Source organism: Pipistrellus kuhlii, unplaced genomic scaffold, assembly GCF_014108245.1.
Source record: "Pipistrellus kuhlii isolate mPipKuh1 unplaced genomic scaffold, mPipKuh1.p scaffold_m20_p_7, whole genome shotgun sequence".
In the NCBI taxonomy this organism is placed as follows: Eukaryota; Metazoa; Chordata; class Mammalia; order Chiroptera; family Vespertilionidae; genus Pipistrellus; species Pipistrellus kuhlii.
The window spans coordinates 25,128,320-25,140,828 of NW_023425573.1; the positions used below are offsets into that span (position 1 = coordinate 25,128,320).

General features: G+C 43.1%; 1 protein-coding gene across 3 annotated transcripts in view; it reads left to right on the forward strand.

Annotated features, from left to right (window-relative positions):
- The first annotated feature begins 404 nt into the window (after positions 1 to 404).
- ARMC9 (armadillo repeat containing 9) overlaps positions 405 to 12,509 on the forward strand; it is a 108,623-nt gene continuing 96,518 nt past the window's right edge. For all 3 annotated transcript variants that reach the window (XM_045575377.1, XM_036421446.2, XM_045575378.1), the window contains exons 1-6: positions 405 to 536; positions 3,086 to 3,171; positions 5,001 to 5,126; positions 5,323 to 5,493; positions 7,205 to 7,360; positions 11,767 to 11,859. In XM_045575377.1, the coding sequence (XP_045431333.1) occupies positions 3,121 to 3,171; positions 5,001 to 5,126; positions 5,323 to 5,493; positions 7,205 to 7,360; positions 11,767 to 11,859 (597 nt within the window). In that variant the 5' untranslated portion in view covers positions 405 to 536; positions 3,086 to 3,120. The remainder of the gene's footprint in view (positions 537 to 3,085; positions 3,172 to 5,000; positions 5,127 to 5,322; positions 5,494 to 7,204; positions 7,361 to 11,766; positions 11,860 to 12,509) is intronic.

Consider the following 12,509-nt stretch of genomic DNA (forward strand, 5'->3'; position numbering starts at 1 on the left):
CTGAGGTGGCGTGGAACCCTTGTGCCAGAAGCTTTAAGCAGATCTTGGGCGACACGTTCTGAGGTGGTCCTGGGTCACTCCAGGAAAATGAAAAATAACGAATCCCATCTTTTTCCGCGAACACTGCCCAGTGCATCTTCTCTAGCGGGTTTCGTTTTTCCTGGGGTCCAACTAGCTCCTGAGGCTGGAGCCTGAGCCTGTTGGGGCTCATCGCAGAGCTGGGAGCAAAGCCAGGGCCCGTTGGCGGGAAGGAACGAACTGGCGCATGGCAGTGGTGGAGGGTAGAACCCGACACACCGACACACAGCGGGCGACCCCCAGCGGGCATCTCCGCCTTACTTCCGCCCCAGGAAAGTTTGCCCCTTGAATTCCCAAAGCTCCCGCTTTTCCTCCCAGTATGCTCCGCGCCCACCGTGCCCGTGATTGGCTGCGCCTCCCCCACGTGACGCGGAGCAGGCGGTGGCGGTTGCCGGGGCGACGGCTGGAGAGTCGGCGGCCCGGCGGGGAGGGCGCGGTTCCCCGCGGCAGAGCCCCAGGTAAGCACGTCCCCGATGGGGCCGGGCCACACCGAGCCCGCGGCCCCGGGAGGGAGGAGCAGCGGTGGGACCCGAGGCCGCGGTGCTGATGCGCCCTCTCCCCAGAGAGAAATCCCGACTTCTCGTTGCGGTCCCGGGCGTGGGCCGAGGACAGGCCCAGCTGCTCCCCGCCACTAAATCCCTGATCTTGGCTGCAGTGGGGCCACCCTTGGCGGGGGTCCCTTCAGATCGGTAGTGGCGGTGCGAGCGGGTGGCCTGGGACTTCTGAATTCACCCCCTCCGTTATCTCCATCATCTAACCACCCTTTCCAGGCATCCCGGTGAGGTCCAGATTTCATTCACTCCAAGAAAAAACGGGATGCTTGCTGTGCAAATTCTTCTTCCAGACACACCCCGCAGTCTTACCCTTAGTCACAAACCCTGTTTATTATTTAGGAATTCAGAGGCTGCCACTGCAGCCCTCAGAAGTGAAGAAGTTTCCTCTAGTTTCTCCATGAAGTACAGCAGTGGCTCTCAAGCCTGAATGTGCATAAAGATCACCCGGAGAGCTTGATTAAAACAATTTGGGGCGTGAGATCAGGGTGGTGCTGGGAACCTCCATTTGCACAAGCATCCCAGGTGATTTGGATTCAGGTGGTGCAAACCCAGGATAATGCTGTGCAGTGGATAACGTTGGTCTGGATTTAAATTCCCACTTTCCCACTTACTAGCCGAGTTCTTCCTGGATCAAGCTCTGACCAGGAACCAAACTGGCAACTTTTCAATAGTTGGGATGATGCTCACCCAACTGAGCCACACTGGCCAGGTCCTCAACCTCATTTTTATCTCAACATCCTGGCCACACAAGTTTCTCCATCCTCCTTATTGTTAGGCTTCTTTCCCTCCATTGTCCTCATCCACTCACGGTGTGGTCATGCACCACCTCCAAAATTTTTATTTCAAGAACCCTCTCTGACCACCACCCTCTTTAAAGCTCACTTTAAGTACCTCTTAAGCAGATCTTTGGCCCCATTTCCTTTTCTCTGGCTTACAACTCCCTATGTACCTTCCTACCCCCTTCTTAGCTTCAATGCTCCATCACTGTTGTGCTTGTTTTCACTTTCCCCTATCTTCTGGGAAAACCTCACTCTGATTAACCTAACTCAGACACCGAAGGTGGAGAAAACTAGAAATTGTGCACACTTTTTGTAAATGTTTAATATGTTTATTTAGGAGCAGAGGGAGGGATTAGTGACTGTGTTCATTTACATCAGATTAATTCTAATTCCTTCCTTAAAGTAGATGAATTGACCTTATCATTAAACTCTGTTCTGTTCTAAATACACTTTGTGGTTTTGACTATTTAAATTGCATACCACATTATAGCACATTAGAAAACTAAATAAAAAAAAACTAGTCTTCCACACTATCACCAGCAATCTTTGACTTTCTCATTTACACCATCCTCTAGTCCTTGTCCATATTCATTGTAAGTGTAGGAAGAATTACTGTTACTAATTACATAGAAGAAAGAAATTACTTTTGACTTTAGGGATCCCATTTCCTAGTGCTGCTATAATAAATTACCATAAGCACAGTGGCTTCAAACAACACAGGTTTATTATCTTACATTTCTGGAGGTCGGAAGTCTGAAATGCGTCTCACTGGACTAAATCAAGATGTTTGTAGGGCTTCTAGAAGATTCCTGTATTCCGTGGCTCCTGGCCACTCCTCCGCTTATAAGGCCGGAAAATGGCTGGTTGAGTCTTTGGCATCGACCCTCTTGTTTCCCTCTTTCCTTTGGAAGGAGCCCTGTGCTTACACTGGACCTACCTGATAATCCAGGCTACTCTTCCTGTTTTTTTAAATAATTTTTACAATTTTCACCCGAGGATATGTTTTTATTTATTTGAGAGAGAGAAAGAGACAGAGAGAGAGAGAGAGAGAGAGAGAGAGAGAGAGAGAGAGAGAGAGAGAGAGAGAGAGAGAGAGATTGACGTGAGAAACAGTGATCATTTGCCTCCGGTAGATACCGTGAGGGTTCAAACCTGCAACCTAGGTATGTGCCCTGACTAGGAATCGAAACTGCAACCTTTTGGTGTACTGACAATGCACCAACAGCTAAGCCACCTGGCTGGGAATATACTTCCTATTTTATTTTATTTATTTTTTAAAATAAATTTTATTGATTTTTTACAGAGAAGAAGGGAGAGGGAGAGTTAGAAACATCAATCAGCTGCCTCCTGCACACCCCCTAGTGAGGATGTGCCTGCAACCAATTTACATGCCCTTGACCATAATTGAACCTGGGACCTTGAGTCCAAGGCTGACACTCTATCCACTGAGCCAAACCGGGCAGGGCTATTCTCCCTATTTTAAATCATGTTTGGCAACCTTAATGTCATTGGAAGCCTTCATTTCTTTTGCCTTATAATATGACATATTGTCAGCTTCTGGGGATAAAGATGTGGATATCTTTGGGGACCATTATCCTGCACTCCACAGCCACCTTTTTGTGACTTCACAAATGTTTAGAATGAAAGCTTTTGTTTAATATTTTTGCCTTGTAGAGATTTTTGCTGAGAATTAACAGTAACCTTTCAATATGGGGGATATCCTGGCTCATGAATCCGAATTGCTTGGACTAGTGAAAGAGGTAGGTATGTAATACTACAGAGAAAGCTCGCGAAAACTGGTAAAGCTTGCATTTACAATGCGGCAGGCTCTATAGTGCCTTGCCCGTCTCTTCTGTCATTACATCCCAGTTATCTATTTTCCATGACACAATTTTCCCTGTGTTTACATTTTGTTTTCATAACTAACTAAACTGAAATCTTAAAGCTGCTTTTAGAATTCTTTTAAAGAAAATTATAAGAGCAACACATAGTTATGGTAAACAGCCTGAAAGTATAAACATTGAATTTCCCTGTTCTGCTCCTGCAATGACCATAGCTAATGATTTAAAGTATTATCTTTCCAGACTTTTTTCTATGAATACTCAAAATACATCCACAGGCCTGTAATTTGTTTCACAAAATGGGATGGTCCCATACACATTGTTCATGTAGCTTGTCATTAGTCCGCCAACAATAACAGCCTGCACGTCTCCCTGTGGTCCTCACCTTTTTTAATGCTGTAGAGCTGTGATCTGTAAACTGCGGCTTGTGAGCCACACGCGGTTCTTTGGCCCCTTAAATGTGGCTCTTCCACAAAATAACACAGCCTGGGCGAGTCTATTTTGAAGAAGTAGCATTAGAAGAAGTTTAAGTTTAAAAAATTTGGCTCTCAAAAGAAATGTCAATCATTGTACTATTGATATTTGGCTCTGTTGACTAATGAGTTTGCTGACCACTGCTGTAAAGCATTTCATTGAGTGGCTGCATCATAACTCCTTATCTGGTGCCTATTGATGGATGTTTTGGTGTCCCACACGGAAAGCTTTTGAAGGGTAGGACCCACGCCTTATGCTTTCTGGTGTCCTCTGCTGCTTTTAGTGTGGGTGGCACATAGTTGCTGTTAAAGGAACGGTCGCTACTGCTTTACTGTGAGATCCAGCTGTCCACTGGGCATCGAGAGGTGCGGCCGTGGAGCAAGGATGAGGCATCCACCTGGAGACACAGCTTTGGGATTTGTTGGCATGCTTATGAATAAATTATTTTTTTTCAGTATCTGTAGATACTTTAATAATAAAACTATTTCAACATAAAAAATTCAGAGCCTTCAAAGTCATGTATGTGAACAGCAAGCTATCTAAAAGCATGCATGTCTAAAAGAAAGAAGCAGCAGGACAAAAACTGTCTATACTCAAATCAACAGGAGAGCTTTTTAAGAATGAAAAACTTAATAAGGTTCTTTAGGTTATCAATGCATGAATAAATTCTTAACACAGCGGAGGGCTGTGGACAGGCCTGAGGACAGAGTCACAGGAGAGGAGGGAACAGAAAGGTGCGACTGACAAAGTGGGAGGCGGGCGGAGTGTCACGAGCAACGGTGGAGCCGTGGTGCTGGATGCAGGGCTGGGGCGTCAGGATCAGCAGTGCTCTGTCCGGAGGCCGCTGATTGTACTGCCCATCTTCTCCTGACTTCTCTTCAGCAGAGGCATTATCTCTCATCCCTCTGTTCCAAGTAACAAATCCCCAGAGACCTACCTGACCCAGAGCCATCAGGCTGTCTGCCCATCACTTACTTTTTCCGATGGCTGCAAACGTGATTTATTTCCTATTAATAATTATAATGAATCATGGAGCTCACATTTTCATTCTGAAAGCCAACTTATTTTGTGTAAAGAAGCATTTTTTATGTTACCGTCTTTTAGTGTATATATGGAAAGTACATTCTAAGCTGGATCCCAGATTCTCCCCATAATGACAGTCCCTTAACCCCATTAGATATTGGTGATAATATTGAACTGGTGTAGTTACATCAAAGGGAGTTACATTGTTGATGTTAAAACAGAGAACTATACATTTGTGGTCTCTTTTATAGTATTTAGATTTTGCTGAATTTGAAGACACCTTGAAAACATTTTCAAAAGAATGCAAAATGAAGGGAAAAGCATTACCTAAAACAGCCCGTCGCTCTTTAAGGGACTCCAAATCATCGATAATCCAGGTAACATTTTACTTTTTAAAAATTTCTGTTGATAATCAAAATGCTCCCAGTTCGTAAAGAATGCTGCTGCTTGAGCATGTTGGAATCTCTTTGGGGGGCCCGTCAGAGTGTGAGGTATTGGGAGGGCTGTGAGAATTTTGGGTGACGGAAGAAAGGACACCCATGATTGGGCTTCAGTCTGATGTCTCCTCCACAGAAGGACCTCATTGCTGCGTTTGACGACGGAGCCCAGAAAGTGTTCTTCGATTTGTGGGAAGAGCACATTCCCAGCTCCATCCGGGATGGTGACTCCTTTGCCCAGAAGTTGGAGTTCTACCTTCACATCCATTTTGCCATCTATCTTCTGAAGCGCTCCGTGCGGAGACCTGTACGTTCCCTTGTGAGGCAGTTGGTCCGAATAGTGTGTTAAGGGAGAATGATAGCTGTTATGTTTCCTAATGAGCATTAATTTAGTTTATGGCCATTTTATCATAATGCTGAGGGTAGGTGTCTTGTGTCCTGATGAATAATTTTCTACCTCATTCCCAGCAATTTCGTCTTTCTTTCTTTCTTTTTTTCATTCTTTCTTTTTCTGTTAATCCTCACCAGAGGATTTTTTTCCCATTGATTTTTTATTTTATTTTTTTTAGAGCAAAGAGAAGGGAGGGAGAGAGAAGGGGGGAAGGAGAGGGAGAGAGATACATTTATGTGAGAGAGACATATCAATGGTTTCCTCCCATACATGCCTCAACTCAGGCTGGGGATTGAACCTGCAACCCAACTATGTGTCCTTGATCAGAAATCAAATCTATGATCCTTCAGTGCATGGGCTTACGCTCTAACCACTTAGCAACACACTGGCCAGGGCAGCAGTTTATTTTCTAGTTTACATAGAGAGTTAACAGTTTCTGTAATGAAAGCTACATTGTTTTTCTGAATACCTCAAGTTTTTGAAAACTCAGCAAACATATGCATGTATGTCTAAGAACACATATGTAGACCACATATATATTAGAAGACAAGTTTAAGCATTAACAGTAGAAAAACGGTATGCCTGTGCATTCGTTAAGTTTAGCTTCTGAAGTCTTTCCCAGGCGCGGCTGGGGACCTGCAGAGAGGAGAGGGCGTCGAGGCTGCCGGGCGGGTGAGCCTCCCGGTGCAGAGCCACGGAAAGGGAGCAGGGCCGCGCGGACATTGGACCACGTGCACTTGGCTAGTGGCTTGTCCACGCTCTACCTGCTGCTTGAGGACCTGCGTTAAATTATTGAACTGTCAGAGGGGTCAGTGATGGAGGGAGCAGCCCTACAGAACATTATAGTAGCCATTCTTAGAAGGCTGTTCCTAAGATAGCACTCATGTGGGTACCATCATGGGAGATTCTCATTTCCTTTGTATTTATTTATATTTTCTAAGTTTCCCATTGATATAAGTTTTAAAAAATAAATAAACATGATATATTTTTTACCTCTGGTTCTTACAATGTAGGTGCAGTGAGATGCTTTGATTATTAGAACAGGCTGTGAGGGGGGTGTCCTGGAAGGAAAATGCCAAATTCAAGGCTGGAGGTGCAGGAGGAGATGGAAACCCTGAGCAGGACTTGCTTGGTTTTCGTGTGGAATTAGTGCAGCAGGCAAGATCACTGCTCAGTCACCGTAATGAAGGAAAGGCGTGTGATGTGGAAATTTGTTTAAAAAAACTACTCACCTTTTGAAATCTCTCCTACGGGAATCATGGAAATGCTCACAAATATTTATGATCTCGGGAACGTGGAAACTGTGTACCTATCTGATAATGGGGAGTTGGTTAAATTGTGACAGACACACTAGATGAAGTTTTGTCCTGCCATAATACGATGTTTATGATGAATCGTAAGGCTGTGAGAAAATGGTAATAAAGTAAAAGGCAGTATATTGAACATATGTCTGTTCTCTGATATTCCTGACGGTTTCATGAAGGTGAAATTGCGGGCGCTGTCGGAATGACCGGAGACAGCGCACTTGCCGGCGCCGAGGCTGGAGAGAGATGTTGGGGTGGACGGTGGGCTGGGCGGGCTGGCGTCAAGCAGGGGACCTCAAGTGAGCATCTTCCCTTTCTCATAGGACAAAGAGGAATTGGATGAAAGGATTTCTTATTTCAAAACCTACCTGGAGAGCAAAGGGGCAGCACTGAGCCAGACCACTGAGTTCCTCCCTTTCTATGCGCTGCCGTTTGTGCCAAACCCGATGGTGCACCCGTCCTTTAAAGAGCTCTTCCAGGTGAGTGGCGGCCTCTGAGCCTTAGTCTGCAGCCTGTGGCTTCGCCAAGTTCACGCTGGTGCTTCCGAAAGGTGCTGTGAAAGCTCAAGTTGGCTTATGTTGCAGTTCAAGAATACTCAGATGATTTGCTTTAACTTTCCTGTGCTATAAAGGGTGATTTTTTTTTTTTTTGGTTGCACCATGATTTATTAAAATAGACAAGAACATAAATATTTTTACTATACTAATCTCTTAAATCATTCTGTGTATACTTTTTCAGTATTGGATGGATAATTCAATTACATTGACAGTAGCCTGAAAAAGAACTAGAGTACTTTACGTAATTGCTGGTCATATATAGATTTTTAATTGGTTTTAGAGAGAGAGAAAAAAAAAAACACACATCAATTTTTGGTCCACGTATTTATGCACTCATTGGTTGCTCCTTGTATGTGCCCTGACCAGGAATCAAACCTGCGACCTTGGCATTTTGGGATGACCCTGAAATGAACCAGCTATATATTTTAATTTGTAATAAAATTCTCACTTATTTGGTGTATATTTGGTTACCTGATTTGTACTATTATTTCCATCAGACTATTTACCTATAGGTCTTTAAAACATTTTTTTAATTGATTGACTTGAGAGAGAGAGATAGAGAGAAGTTGTTCCACTTACTTGTGCATTCATTGGTTGCTTTTTGTATGTGCCCTGATCCAGGACCCAACCCACAACCTTGGAGCATATTGGGACGGCACTCTAACCAACTGAGCTACCTGGTCAGGGCCTGCCTATTGCTCTTTTAATTTTTGGTGGGTCCGGGCCAGGCAGGGGGTGGGCCAGAAGGTGGAGCCTGTGAGGCAGAGGCGGGGCAATGCATGGGGGCAGGGCAGAGGGTGATCTTTTCATTGTTATACTTTATTTTATTTTTTAAAAATACATATTTTTATTGACTTCAAAGAGGAAGGGAGAGGGAGAGATAGAAACATCAATGATGAGAGAGAATCATTGATTGACTGCCTCCTGCACGCCCTACACTGGGGATCGAGCCCACTACCGGGCATGTGCCCTTGTCTGGAATCGAACCTGGGACCCTTGAGTCCAGAGGTTGACGCTCTACCCACTGAGCCAAACTGGCTAGGGCTCTTATACTTTATTTTAGTTAAAATTTCAGCATAATATTTATTTAATAAGATTTACCTATTATAGTAATTTTTGTTGACTTACTAAACTGAATATGTCCCACAGAATTTTATTGAAGTGTATTTTGAGCCTGAACTGTTTTGATATAGATTGTTTATCTAAAGATCTTATACTGTTCCCAAGAATCTATATGGAGCTTACTCCTCTGCCATTGAACATTGGATGCAATTCTCCTGAATTGCATTTCAATTTCCTATTCCGTTATGATCCAGTAAAACAATGTTCTCCCTCTTTAGTAGCAGCTGACAAACCAGAGGCTGACTGATTCACCAAAGCAGGCTTGTTGTAAAGTAGCCTACATTGAATTCTGTGCTTATTTGTTTTGTTTTTGGTCAGTCCAAATTTAGTTTTACCACTTTCTTCTCCGAGAAGGTTGAGATAGAAGGGTTAGGAAGGTGGTAAACTTGACAAGGATAGCAGATTTTCTCACAGTAAAGACTTCAGTTTGTGAAAACTATGACATAGCAGCATGGCTACAACTTAGCTGAGGGTGAGGTGAAGCTGGCAGTCAGGCATTGAAGACCATCAGTATTCATGGAGCCGTTTTATTCCTTTTTTTTTTTTTTTTTTTTTCTGTTTGCTACTCCCTACATATGTTCTAATAATGGTCATCATAGATACTTCAGTGTGTATGCATAATAAAATCTAAAGTTAATGTCTTTATTTTCTTTCTGACCTTACAAGGTTCTGAGAATGTGTTAACCTCATCATCCCCTTTCCAATTTATGTGCTATTATCGTCAAATATTTTAGTTTAACCCCACAAGTTAGACTTTTTTGCTATTTTATGCTGTCAGTGTGTGCATAGCTTTGTCCTCACCTTTGCCCATATTTTGCTTGCTATCTCATCTCACATTGAGGACCTTCCATCTGGGATCATTTTCTGCTCCAACTTAAGAACATTCCTTTAAAATCCCCTTTGGTTGTGGCCCCTTCTTTCAGTTCTCCTTTGTCTGCAAATGTTTTGACTGCATTCTTGAGTTTGGGGTAGTAGACTTACAGTTACTTTCTTTTAGCACATTGGAGGTATCATCATTTTGTCTCCCAGCTCCTATTGCTGCTATTTTGAATTTGGCCATCAGTCTAATTGCTGCTACTTTATAGGTGGTCTGTCTTTTTTGCTGGCCTTTAAGACTACAATTTCACTACAGTGTGTTTAGGGACACCCAGATGTTCTGTTTTGTTTTGTTTTTTTGTCTTGATTTATGCTGGCCAACATAGCAGTCCTTTCATGGGATTCTTTTCTGTACATGGAGTGGCCAGATTATTATGATCTCTGAGCGCATAATAATCTGGCCACTCAGTGTATTAATATATCCTATATAACAGTGTTTTTCAACCTTTTTTGGGCAAAGGCACACTTGTTTCATGAAAAAAATCACGAGGCACACCACCATTAGAAAATGTTAAAAAATTTAACTCTGTGCCTATATTGACTATATATAAAGTAATTCTCTTGAATAGGAATCAAATAAACACAAAGAAAGTATTTTATAATTACTTTATTATGAAATATTAAGTAAACAAAATAGTGAAAAATTATAAAATTCTTGTCTTGTCTGCACCTACGGCACACCAGGCAACATCTCGCGGCACACTAGTGTGCCGCGAAACAGCGGTTGAAAAACGCTGCTATATAATAAAAGGCTAATATGCAAATTGTCCCCTCAACCAGGAGTTCGACCAGCAGGCAGGCTGGCCAGCCAACTGCCCATGTCCCCTTCCCCTGGCCAGGCTGGCTGGATCCCACCTATGCACGAGTTCATGCACTGGTCCTCTAATATATATATATATATATATATATATATATATATATATATATATATATATATACACATACACACACACACTGAGTGGACATATTATTATGCATTCAGAGATCATCATAATCTGGCCACTCAGTGTATGTGGAGCACAGAGAGCCTAACATTGTGTTAGTTTCCTGCAGCTGCCCTTGCAGAGGACCACAGACGAGGTGTCTTATAACAACAAAAACTTACTGCCTCACAATTTAGGAGTCCAGAGGCCTGAAATCCAGGTGTCTGTGGCAGAGCTGGCCTCCCTGCCAGGCCTCCAGAGGAGGGTCTCTCCTTGCCTCTCCAGCTTCTGGAAGGTTCAAGTGTTGCTTGGCTCGTGGCAGCATAACTCCAGCCTCTAATCTGTCCTTACATGCCATCTTCTCTCTGTGTCTATCTGAAATTTCCTTTTTCTTATAAGGACACCATTCATGTTGGATTAGGAGCCCACCTTCTCTAATACAACCTCATCCTAACTAGTTACGTCTTCAGCCACCCATCCCCAATGACCTCACATTCTGAGATTGAGACACAGTTCAACCCATAATACACACATATTATAAATAGTTATGCTGTGTCAGGGAATTATGAAATCTTTTTAAAATGTAAGACTTTTCTGCTTATCTGGCAGTATTTTTTGAAAGGTAACACATTGGATGACTGGGTGAGTGGGGCAGGAGGTGTGGGTGAGGATACAGAGCTGGAGGAGAGCAAATGGGGAGGGCGGGAAGGTCTGTGGGCGCTGGGCAGGAGCTCGGGTCCGTGGATAGGAAATTTTGGTGCTGCAGCTTCATTTTGGTGGAACTTCTTAGTTTGGGTAGTAGATATTTTTATATAAAGACTGTGAGGAAAATTACCCTGAGAAAGGTTGTTGCTTATGACACCTTTTTCTTTCACTACTTATTTTTTTCTTCTCAGTGAGCATTACTTAAGAGAAATAATTTATTTTTAAGGAGCAAGTCAAACTAAAAATATATTGTAACCCCTGACACGATGGAGTACGTGAAGCACTGTCTCTCTTCCTTACCCACATGAGGTTTGTGGAAGCGAGTGCCGTTCTTCGGGAGGCCTTGGGTAACGCGGTGGTCATTGTGTGCCTGCCAGAGCCACGAGTGCCTGAACTGTACTGGATTCTTTTGGGTCATCAACCTAATAAGGTTACTTGTCATGCTTGTGTTTAAGTCACATGAAATATTCAAATCATGTACAGGGTTATTTTCCCCCTGTTTATGAAAGAACTCTGTTTTTTCCTTCCAGCTGGGACTTGAATCTGCTATAAATTGGTCAGTTGTCCTAAAATCTGTGTTTTAAGCACCACGCCACTGCCAAAACAGCTAGCTTATTTAACCCTGAAGGCCACAACTTGATGATGCTGTTGGCATTTAGTGACCTAGCTTTTATTTTATTTTCCTTGTTCTTTTTCCTTCAGGATTCTTGGAGTCCAGAATTGAAGTTGAAGTTGGAAAAGTTTCTAGCTTTAATTTTTAAAGCCAGTAACACGCCAAAGCTTTTAACATTATATGTATCCTTTCAAAGCCGGTGGAGACCACCGTGGTGTTAGAGTGCTCGCTGGCTTAGACTGCCTCACAAACAGGGATAACTGATGAGGCCACTTTCACGTGCACCGGTGAATGAATTAGTAATGGGAGGGTGTGCCGAGGTCCGTAAAGGGTTGACTTCTGTGGCATTGGGTCTCTGAGAGTGGGTAGGGCCTTTTTTTTTTTTTTTTTTTTTTTTTTTTAAAGAGAAATGAGAAAAGAGAGGGAAAGACAGAGAGAAACACTGATGTGAGAGAAACGCATTGATTGATTACCTCCTGCACATGTCCTGACCAAGACCAGGGCTGGGAGGAGCCCTTTACTGAAATTGAACCCAGAACCTTTCAATCCATAGGCCAACAACACTCTATCCACTGAGCCAAATTGGCTAGGGCTTTAAAATAAATAAATAAATAAATAAATAAATAAATAAATAAATAAATAAAATATATTTTATTGATTTTAGAGAGAGAGACAGAAATATCAATGATGGGAATCATTGATCAGTTGCCTCCTGCAAGCCCCCTACTGGGGATGGAGCCCACAACCCAGGCATGTGCCCTTGACTGGAATCGAACATGGGACTCTATCCATTGAGCCAAACCAGCTAGGACTAGGGTCATATTTTTATGTC